Source organism: Lissotriton vulgaris, chromosome 12, assembly GCF_964263255.1.
Source record: "Lissotriton vulgaris chromosome 12, aLisVul1.2, whole genome shotgun sequence".
Taxonomy (NCBI): Eukaryota; Metazoa; Chordata; class Amphibia; order Caudata; family Salamandridae; genus Lissotriton; species Lissotriton vulgaris.
Window position 1 is genome coordinate 32,480,529 of NC_141700.1, and position 12,044 is coordinate 32,492,572.

A 12,044-nucleotide genomic window follows, 5' to 3' on the forward strand; every position below is an offset into this window, starting at 1 on the left:
CTGGACCCAAAACGTACGCTCTCTTTCTATTTGGATCGCACACGCCAGTTCCGGGTGGATGACCAACTCTTTGTTGGTTACGTGGGCACTAAGAAAGGACGGGCGGTGCACAAACGAACCATCTCTCGGTGGATCGTGTTGTGCGACTACTACTGCCCCAGGCCGAGGAGTCCCCTTGCAGGACATTTGTCAGGCAGCTACGTGGGCCTCGCTGCACACGTTCGCAAGACTTTATTGCCTGGACAGCCAAGTCCGGAGGGATGGTTTCTTTGGCCGTTCCGTCCTCCAGGACTTTCTGGTGTGATTATTGGTTCGCAGACCCACCACCGGGATTGGTATTGCTGGGGTATCTATTCTAAGGTAAGGAATCTATCACTAACTTGTCTCTTTCAGATGCACAAGTTACTACTTTTGTAACAATATATCTGTAAGAGACATTCGTTAGTGATAGATTCCTTACCGCCCCACCCATCCTCCCCGTTCTGCGAACCGATATCTAGGATTAATGTCATCCCCTTTCAGGGCCCTAGTTTCAATGGCACCAGTGTTGGTTTTTGACATGGCTCTGCGTTTTTGGTGCGGAAAAGCTGTGTCTAAGAACGGACGTCAGCACGCGGAGGCCGCGTCTAAGTACTGCGACGTCATGAGGAAGCTGACGACGGACGCGGAGCCGCAGACAACGCCTACCGACGCGCAAGGGTACTGCTACGCAAAAAAAATTCCGGATCCAGTCTGACGCCTGGGGATATTCTAAGGTAAGGAATCTTATCACTAACTAATGTCTCTTACAGATATATTGTTACACAAGTAGTAACTAAGGCATCTGGTAGAGACGATTCTAGCCGCAGATTCCTTCACGGCCCGCCCTTCTTCCCCTGTTCTGCGAGGACTCTTGGTTTGGTTTTCGGTACTCGTCTCCCGGTGGGGATCTGCGTCTCCTGTGAGTACCTTCCTTGTTCTGGACGGGTGGCTCCGTCTGGGGGTGGTTCATTCCTCCTTGGTCTTTTGGAGGATGGGGTTCCGGTGCCCTGCTGCACTGGCACCTCCAGGTTTAGGGGGTGGATTTAGGAGATCCCTGTCCCTCCCCTCGCTTCCTTCCATTGCTCTCCTCCGATTAAGGGTCACCTGGCCATGTCTTGTCCTTGTCCCTTGTGGGTTTTGCCCTTTATGTTGGGGGTGGCTTTGAGGTTGTTGTCCTTGTCTGTCTTGGGATTGGTCCCCTTCCTTGTTTAGGATGGGTATGGTAAATTGCTATATATGCCTTGACTTTTACGCATGTTCATTCTCTGGGGCACAGGGGTGGGAGGCTTTGTGCTGGTAGGGTGGCTGCGCAGGACTCTGCTTCTTCTTTCTTCTTTCCCTGTCTTTTGGTTCTACGGTGTTGTCACTACTCTGTGTGGTGTGTTAGTCACCATTTCTTTCCAATTTTTTCTGCTCTTCACACACTGTTCCCATGCTCCCACAGTTTTTTATCTGATGGTTCCGTGTTGTGGTGCGAAAAAGTTCTCCGAAGAAAACTGACATAGGCGCGTTGGGGCGGGTCTTATAAGACCTCGCTGACGTCACGTACGCGGACGACGCCTGGGCGGAGTCGCGTGATGTCACCCCGCCCCCGGCGCGCAGGGATGCTGTGGCAAAAAAGTTTCCGGATAATTCTACGTGAAGGTATCTGCAGCTAGAATAGTCTCTACCAGATACATCGTTACCAAAGGTAAGTAACTCATGCATTTGCATGTCTGGAGCGTGGTTTAGCTGCCTTGAACACCTCTGCTACAGTGGGGGCGGGTAGGCGCTGCTGGGGCTCAGCCCTTCCCTTCCCTTTCCTCTCTGGAGCATTCTCTATCCGGGTGACTGTCTGCCCTCGGTGTATAGGCTGCTGCATAGCAGCTTCTCCTCCCACTAGATTGGCCACAGAGCGGCTCAGCGAAGGGGCTGCATCTGCTGCCGGACTCGTCTTTCCTCTTGCTGCCCCAGCATTTGCCTTCTGTTTCATTGCAGCAGGTAGATGGAGCCCGTAGTAGCAGCCGTGGCGATTCAGATCGTGGGGCATTTTTCCGACAAGCAAGTAGCAGTTCCTGGTGTCCTGTCACTATATCGCACTTTGGTTTTCAAACAATAACATCCTTAGACAGCAGCGTCTGTAGGGCAATTAATATACCTGATAACATTTTCCTACCAATACAGGGGGGTGCCGTGATCTCAGCAGGTCATAGTGCTGCAAACGATCACCTCAGCCGACCGTCATCTTGTCTTTCAGGGCCCTTTGCCTTGAAGTCTGACAGTGATCACAGTGTTGCTGCTGTCATCTGCAAAATAAATCATTTTTCGTCCGGGTTCCAGGCTGACTGTGATGAAGCCGCTATGTCACAGGGACACGTAAATTTGTCTTTATATGGCTCTACATTTTGTGCAGTGGGAGCACAAACATGAACCCAGTTCTGCGGTGCCAGTGAAAATAATTGTGGCCCAAAAACACAGAAGCCCGAATCTGGGTGAATGCTGTTAAGTGTACAAGCTCACCCACCCACACATTAACACTTATTGCGCGGGTCAGATTCAGTGTTATTACATTATTGCCATGAGAAAGGGCTTTTTATTGTCTCAGACAACTTGTCATAATGACGTAACAAAGGAGAATGCAGACAACAAGAAAATTGCCTACCCACCACAATTTTTACACAAGATTCAACAAGTCAAAAAAGCGTTTGTCAGGTTTGACCAGGTATTTATTAGTACCAACTATTTGTATATATTTAAATTTATGAAAAATCTTTTTTTCGACAAAGAAAGGCACTATGCATCCATATATTTACATTATTATGCATTATAATTTACAAAAAAATGACAGTGCAAAACAAACTTAGAAAGACATGAATGCTAACAACCTACATAGAACACAAGACAGTTAAACAAAACCATACGTGATCTAATTGTGTATCTAGAAATTGGACATTCAAATGAGGTATACTTGAATAAATTCAGAACAAAATGGAGTGTAGTCAATAAATGACACCTATTTAAACCAGCAATTGCTGGTAAAATGCTTTGAATAACAAAACAAGTCCTCCTTGTGAAATGCCGACGCGTTTCGATTCCAGGACTGGATGCCTGGGATCTCTTCAGGGCGTTATCATTGCATCAAATTGGCTTGGGAAGGGGCGCTTCAGGGGCCATTGTATTCACTTGTATGACTGCAAACTTTTGAGTATTCCGTACCCGGTTGGTAATCCCTTCACTTTATTAGCAACACGCCTTTCTTACTGGGCTGTTGCTTTAGAGGCGCTTGGCTCATCCGTGGTTGTTAGTTCTTGGGCATCTAAGGTGTGGGCTGCCGTGAATTATGTTGCGCAGGTGTAACTTAAATGTAGCGCATTGGCTTGTGTGCACGGCTCAAACAGCGGTAATGGCGTTTCTCTCGCTCGTAGTGCTGCTCTCCCGCCGGTCGCATCGAAAATGGCGATTTGTGAAGGGATTGTGTGTGTAAGAAAAGGAGGTATCCCCGACTAAAGTTCCTAAATCGGGATCACTATGTTATTTGAAAAGACAGGAATTTAGGAACATGGATTTCAAATGGCCACAAACTGACAACTGGAAGTACTGACTGTGGATTAACAATACACATTATAGCATATGGTTAAAAAGATGCTTTATTTAATAATATTATTGAGGATATAACTTTTTAACATTCATTGATTTAGATCCAGCAATGAATCTCATGCTGTGCACTTTGTAATTTTTATGCGTCACAATACATTTCAATATAAATATACAATTCATAAATAGATCCAAAAGGTACAAAGATACAAGAATACTTAATATTAATCAGAAAACATGGCTAGAAATAAATTATAATTGCTACGCGCGTTTCGGCTATTAGCCTTCATCAGGAAGCCATGATGTATGTTCCAAATGTACCAATGTTGTATTGCAGCCGCAATACGAGGGGGTGGACTCTAGATGCACATTTAGAGTTGCGCTAAGGCCAAGGATATGACACAATCTGGGGTGCAGAGGGTAACTCTTCGCTGCTGGTAGGGTGTTGGTCGTGTAGAATTTGATACGATGCTACCCTGTGGTCTTCTATATTCTTGAAAACTTGGCAATATGGCAGCATAGAGTAACGCAGGATAGTCCGGGAGATATCAAGGGGAGGGGGACATCTTGGTTGAAACTTGTTTCGTGTCGGCTCAAGGTTTATAATTCCTCGCTCTGGGTGATAGATGAGAACAATGCGTCTCTGGAGATGGAGTCGGTAGCGTCCTCCGATGGTGGGGTCTGGCTCTCCGGCGTCTCGACCGGATGTCGGAAGCTAGCTTTTGATTTGTGAAGGGATTACCAACCGGGTACGGAATACTCAAAAGTTTGCATTTAAATAGGGTCCAGCTTACCCACTTGGCCTTATTGGCCTAACCCCTTAGGTTTTCACAGTAACATTTTTTTTTAATCCGTGCTTATGTATATTTTGTGAAATGCAGGTTATTCAGATGGCGATTTTCTGAAATCAATCCAGCGCTCTCCTAATCCTTCGTTATCTCACACGTGCTGAAGCACAACCCACCGCCCCCACCCCAGCTCGGCCTTGCACAATTAACAAAACCAGGGAGTACTGGATTCCCCTCTCCTCTGCTGACCATCTTTTATTCAGTACAATGGTGCACATGGGCTCTGCATGCAAGCCATGTTCATTTTAGGCTTCTCAGCGCTTGGCAGTCTGCATGGCAGGTAGAGCTTGTATAGTCTGTAATTCCTGATGACTGTTTGGTAACAAAGCATTACTAAAGTTAAACGTGGACACCCTTCTTCTGCATGTGTTATTTCAGGTGTGGCCTTGTCCTGTGACTGGTGCTGGGATAGGCTGAGGAGAGATCCCATTTGGCAGTGAAGCAGCGAGGCAGGCCATGAGCGGTGTTGTCTCCTCTGATGCACTGAGGGGGCTTTTAAAGCCTTCTAACGGCCCTTCGGGTTAGTGGGCTGTCTCTGTCGTGGTTTGTGGTTTAATTTCCGCCCTGTTTCTTCTGTCCGCTTGGAGACATATCACACTGCACATCTGATGCACACTGGAAGAACTTGTTCTGTTAGACCTAGCGGTGGGCGGCTGTTCTACAGGAGGAAGCACAATGGTTTCTGTAGAGGTGGTGCTAGTGAGAGAACCAGCAACATGGCCGCCATGTGACCCATGAAATCACATAGGGGTGACCTTAATGGGACTGTGTGGCTGAAATGTCTTCTAGGATAGCAAATGACCTAGTCCTAATTGGGTTAGGGAATGGAGGGAATACAGCCACTCACCGTTAAGACAGAATTGCATCATAAAACTACATTTAGAACAAGAAATTGCACAGATATATTGAGCAAATGGCATCACTTTTCGTGACTATAGAATATTAAAGCAGCGAGACAAACCCGGGTTGCTCTCCCAAGAACTGTTGTAACATTGCTCAGTAGGTTAATGCACTGACTGCGGAAGTCTCTGCTTACTTGTCATAGCTTCAAGCTCTTCTCAGCCTTCCATGGTTCCCTAGTAGATACAATGAATAACATTGAGTACTGTCCTCATAACACCAGGTTCTCCGAGTAACCCATTACTTCACAGCTGCACCACGGAGCAGGCAGTATTAATTTTTTTTTTTTTTAATTTAAAAAACGGAGGCCCAGAAGCTGGTGCTTTTTGAAGATTTCTGCAAATTATTTTTATTTGTACGCTGCCACTTGTCATGCGTGGCTTAACTGCTGGTGCTAGCCAAGATACTAATAAAAAATAATTGGGTACATTTAGAAAATCCTACGCTGGTAAATGACAAAATCCTACAAGATGCACACAAATTTCAACTGGTACGTGAGATGTTGTACGAGCTATTGGCATTGTAAATAACAATGCCTTTTATTTATGTGTTAATTCTCAAAACATAAAATTAAAGGCATTGTGATTTACATTGCCAATAACTTAATCTCTCCCAAATGCGAGACCTATTGCATTGCAAATGCTTGTTTGTTTTGTACCCTGCTGCCTGCTCAGTTCTCCTTTTGGGTTCTGCTGCTCCATTTATCCTTGTTGCGGCCACACTGTTGCTTTCCTTTTCAGGCAGCACTGTATTCTGAAACTGAAACCTCAAACCTGCGCCATCTCTAGTTGTAACTAGTTGGGAAGTGGTGAGGTTACAGACTGCCATTTTTCCTGGGCCCTGAAAAAAAATCTGATTGAACCAGCCCTCTTTTCCCCAACCCCCACTAGACTCCCATCCTCTCCACAGTCTACCCGTCTATTCCTCCCACAACCCCTCATCACCCCTCCTCTCACAACTCATCCTCACAACCACCTAACCGCACTACTCCCCACCTAGATTCCCCTCACCTTCCACCGCTACCCCCTCCCCACTCCTTCCCTCCCAACTTACTCACACCCTCCGAATCATACCTCTCCCCACCCAGATCCCCCTCCCTACATCCTCCTACCTCTCCCCATCCTCCTCTCCCAACTCCTCCTTACACCTTTTCAATCACACTTATCCGCACCCCCTTTCTCCTGACTCATCCACTCCTCCTCAGAACATCTCCTCTCCCATTATCCCCCCCATCACCCCTACACCGCACCGCAACTGCTCCACCCCTTTATCTCTTAACTCCTTATCCCCCAAGTTCACTTCTTCACCCTACCCCGCCATGCCACTCCTCCTCCCCTACAACTACAGCCCTCCCTGCTCTGCTGCCGGTCTCCGCTCATCTCCTCCTCAAAACAGGCCTCCCGCGTGTACCTGCTCACTGCCCCCCCAGAAAAGACCACCATCTACTGCCAATTCTGAACCCCCTTTGTCTTCCTCCCCCCACACCCTATTTCCCCCCACACTCCTCTCTCACACTCCCTTCGCAACATCGAACATTACCTTGCCACTCTAACGATAGATCTTTCTCAACTCGGGAACGATTTCTACAACGTCAAATCCAACGACCTCACGGCCTGAAGAAACGCTGCTAGCACGGATCTTTTAAACCCTCCAACCTCCAAACCATGGAAAACAACTCCCCTGCTGTGCCGAGCGCAGAGACCACTCCGCACCTCTTGCACCCTCTCCCCTGGGGAGGTCTCTGACCTTCTTAACTCCTATCCTCCCTGCGCATACACCGTGTAAACGCCTCCCCCCTTTGCAAACATCCCCATTATACTGGGGACGAGTCATACTCCCCGCTCACCGCCTCCCCCAGGCCCCCTCCTCATCTCCCCACCATCCACACCCTCCCCTCTCCCAAACCTACTCCCAAACCCCTCTCCTGCATGCTAGTTAACTGTCGCTCCGCGGCCCGAAATGCCACAGAAATCTCTAAAACCATCCTTAGTGAATCCATTGACATAGTGTTTCTTACTGAAACCTGGCTTAATATCCACTCTGCAAGCACTCTTGACCTCCTCGTACCCCCGGGTTACTCCATCCTTAGGAAAGATAGACCCATCAGGATAGGCTGGGGGTAGCTATCATCTTCAAAGACTAACTACAGCTCCCTTATCAATAACGCTGAAGTCTCCTCCTTTGAATACCTTGTAGCTGAACTCAAAATACAGGGCTCCAACCCCATCTGCCTTCACAATATATATAATCCTCCCGGAAATCCCCACCCATTCATTGATGAGCTATCTAACCTGCTTACCCAATCCTCAATTTCCACTTCTAAAAACATCTTCCTGGGATATCTTAACCTCCACTGGAATGATACCAAAGATCCCTCAATCTCCCGCCTCTCTAACCTTCTCGAAATTAATGAACTCCAATAAATCTGTCAAGCACCAACCCATGCCAAAGGAGCCATCCTTGACACTATTATTACCAGCAAGGATCTAGCCCTCCTATCTAACATCATTCCCATTGACTGGTACGACCATCACCTCATCCTGTTCTACATAACTACCAAAACCTTTCCCCCGCCCACCAAAACTATTAAACCCATGAAGCTGACCAGAAATCTTAGTCACATTCCTCCCGGCGTACTTGAATCCAACCTCCATGCCCAACTTCTCGCCATCCCCCCCCCCCCCCCCCCTCCACTATAACAAAGCTGTCATTCATACCCTTGACATACTAGCCCCGCTTAAACTCAAAAACCAAAGAAATATCCCCTCAAAATCTTGGTTTAACACAGAGCTAAACAAGGAAAGACACACACTCAGACAGACGGAGAGATCTTGGCGACAGCACCCCTCCCCTTCCAACCTTGCCCGCCTCAGACTTGCTAGGTCGTCATACAAAAAACACATCTGGAGACAAAAAGCTTCCTTCTTGAGGACTCAACTAGACCGAGCTAAGAACAGGCCTAGAGAACTTTTCAACATCGTACGCAATCAAACTGTTTCTGTTCCCCCTGTCCCACCATCCTCGACGACTATATGTGAGGAAATAGCTCTCTTTTTCTCTGACAAAATTAAAAAGATTGAGCAATCCTTCCTCCCTACTGTGATCCCTACCACCACTCCTGACATCTCTCTTATTACCCCCCTCCATCATAACTCCCCTTACTCCCGCTACTACCCATCGTAACTCTGATCTCCCTCTCCCTTCCCTGCCCCACACTCTCCCGGACCCTAAGCTACCTAACACTCTCCTTAAAAATAATGCCGAATGGCTTAATTTCCAGCCTGTCACTGAAAGAGAAGTCTTCAACATAGTTACCGAACTTAAACCTTCCTCCCACACCAAAGACCCACTCCCCTCCAAACTTGTCCAAAACCTCAAACATATCATCACCCCTCCCTGGACTGCTATTATCAACACCTCCCTTGCCACCGGCTGTGTCCCCTCTTCCCTTTAACTTGGACAAATTTCCCCCATTATCAAAAATCCACTGGCGGACCCAAATGATCTCAACAATCTCCGTCCCATCTCCAACCTTCCCCTTCTCTATAAAGCCCTTGAAAATGCGTCCTTCTCCAACTAACAGACACATTGACCAATTTAACTTACTTGACCCCTTCCAATCTGGCTTTAGGAAAGGATGCAGCACGAAAACCGCCATGCTCAACATTGTAGACGACATCCACCACTCGCTCGACAATAACTAATCTAGCCTTCTGATCCTCCTTGATCTGTCCGCAGCGTTTGATATTGTTAATCACCCTGCTCTACTTAATATTCTTAGAGATAGATTTGGCCTAAATGGTATGACACACAAATGGTTTGTCTCTTACCTTCAACACCGCACTCAACAAATCAAAGTCCAGAACTGCCTATCTAACCCTACCTCCATCTCCTTAGGAGTTCCGCAAGGATCTATCTTCTCTCCCTCTCTCTTTAACCTCTTCATGGAACCCCTTACCCTCATTCTCAAACAAGCCAGGATTAACTACCATCTCTATGCTGACGACACCCACCTCTACTATAAGATTAAAACTCATGCCGACATCATTCACCTCAACAACACCCTCATCAAGATTCAAACCTGGTTCTACATGAACCACCTCAAACTTAACCCCCAAAAAATCGAAATTATTCTTTTTTCCCCAAAAAACAATCCGCTCCCCATTCAGAACTGGATCACAGACCTTCATGCCCTCAACTGCTCCTTATCCCTGTCCGACTCAGTCAAATCACTAGGGATCTCCCTTGACAACGTCCTCACCCTCAAGGTCCACATCAACAATTCTGCCAAAGGAGCCCTCTTCACTCGCCGCCACCTTAAGAAAATCAAGCCCTTCATCCCAAGAGATGACTTCAAACTAGCTGTCCAATCCCTTGTACTCTCTCGAATTGACTATGGCAATGCCATTCTTACTGGAATTCCCAAGATCCACCTAGAACCTCTAAAATCTGTTCTCTACCTTGCAGTGAGGCTTATCACAGACAGCAAACGATTCGACCACATCTCCCCTGCCCTCAAAACCCTTAAATGGCTCCCCATTGAAGGTAGGTCCACTTACAAAACAGCCTGCATTACACACAAAACTCCATCAGAACACACCATCCTACCTCACTAACAAACTTAGTAAAGCCGGCTGCTCCTGATCCCTGAGAAGCACTAACTCCTTCCTTCTTATCCCCCCCTTATGAAAAAGAAATCCACTCGGTCTCGATCCTTTTCCGGCAATGCTCCGTGCATATGGAATGCCCTGCCTACTAAACTTCGATGCAATCCTTCCTATTCTAGCTTCAAAAAAGAACTCAAACTACATCTCCTCAATAAATACTGGGGACCCTAATCCCTATCTGCTCCCCTACACCGGCCACCTCTGTCCGACCGTAGATTCGTCTTCCCAAACGACCTGCCCTACCCGCCCTTCCTCTCATCACCTCCCCTCTCCCTGTCTACCACCCTCACATTCCCTTACACCCCCGTCCGTCGTCAACCCTCAGCCCTCATCACCCCTCTCCAAACCCCCTCCAATTTTTGCCCTACCTTCCCTTTCCTTATCAACCTTACTGCCCTATTTTCCCAGCGCTCTTCTTAATTTTTGTGCCTATGTAATTATAATTACCACTTTCTCCACAGTATGGTGTTTTTTGTCTTCCCAGATTTATCTTCCTGAAGTCCCCCATATGTTGACTTATATGTTGTGTATATGCTATAGTGCTCGGTTTTTGGGTCCCTGTGTTTTTACTTTCTGGTTCACAATATGTAACGCGCTCTGGTGCCCCCGGGTCCAGCCAGCGCTATATAAAACCTCTAAAAAATAAATAAATAATAATACAGTCCGTTCCTGCTGCTGGCTCTCAGGCTGCTGAACCCAAAGAGCTGCTTTTTTTCTGTCGCACTAATAATGAAGAATAAAGGAATTATTGTTCACTCTGTGTAATATTATAACTGTGAACCCACATAAGTGTGATCCCCCACTGACTAGCAGCCTTCTCTGGGTAATTTGCTTGTAGTCGGTTCTAATTTTTTTTTACTTTATGGTTCTCTGTAGTGTGAAGATTTGCAATACTCTGTCAATGCGGGCTGTAATACCCTGCCCCACTGTAGCCTGAGCTAACCAGAGCACATGGAGTATATTGTGCTAGCATGTTTCCAGAGTGCTGCGAAGGTGCTAGATCAAAGGCGCTGTAGATCAGTCTTGGGTTTTTAATTCTCTTGGTGTAATCTAGTAATCTGGCCCCACAACTGAAGTGTATTCTGAATTGCTTATGGGATAATCTAAATGGCATCTGCGTTAGCGATTCCTCAGTAGGAGAATAATGGCTTCATGTTTTCTTTCCCCTAGTTCATGATCCTGTTAGGATTGCCCATGAAAGGCCAAAAGGAAGGCCAGTACAAAAGAAGGTAATGCTGCTTTTCCTTATGTTCTATTATTAGGTTAATGTCCAAGATCACAGCACAAAGTAAACGCCAATTTGATTCTGTTTTTTCCTCGGTTATTGTTTGATCACTTACGTAAAATATAAATAACAAACGGAGAGGAAGGAGATTGAGTTGTTCATTTTCTGCATGTTCTCATTCTCCTCCCCTTCAGAGTTGTTTACTTCTGTAGTGATTTGTGATGCCACTGCTCTGAGCCATGCCACAGGCTTGGCCAAATACGCCTTTCAATGGCCATATCTCCCGCACTCCCTTTTAAGCCCTTGAATGAAAACAGGTTTTTGGGAAACTTCAATAGCTCTTTTTTTTTCTTTTCTTCCATCCCACCCACTAGAACTATTATAAGATAACTAGTTCAAGGTGATGATTTGTTTCCTTATTTTGAGCTCTGATCATTCGCCTGCTGGGGTTTTATTTTTGTTTTGTTACAGGATGGCTGTTCCTGGCTTCATTTGTGAATATGAAAACGGGAGTGGTTTCCTGTTTTTATAATATGTAGTTTCTTTTGTGGGTTTTAGGTAATGTGTTTTCTAAGCGATTACCAATTATTTTTTTTCTGCAATGTAGAAACCAGAAAAAAGAGACTTGGAGCACGCCAACAAGAAACTAACTGACAAGAATGTGGGCTTCCAGATGCGCAGTAAAATGGGCTGGAAGGAGGGCGAAGGCCTTGGATCTGAAGGCGCTGAGATCAAAGATCCGGTCAAAGTGTATGTTGTGGCAATGTCTTGATGTCGCTCCGGGTTTCTGTGTGTTCTTTGGGGACATGG

General features: G+C 46.4%; 1 protein-coding gene across 10 annotated transcripts in view; it reads left to right on the forward strand.

The window, feature by feature from the left end:
- The window catches only part of LOC147673142 (SURP and G-patch domain-containing protein 2-like), a 183,621-nt gene that overhangs the window by 146,026 nt on the left and 25,551 nt on the right, over positions 1-12,044 (forward strand). For all 10 annotated transcript variants that reach the window (XM_086946878.1, XM_086946881.1, XM_086946883.1 and 7 more), the window contains 2 exons: positions 11,180-11,238; positions 11,842-11,984. In XM_086946878.1, the coding sequence (XP_086803004.1) occupies positions 11,180-11,238; positions 11,842-11,984 (202 nt within the window). The remainder of the gene's footprint in view (positions 1-11,179; positions 11,239-11,841; positions 11,985-12,044) is intronic.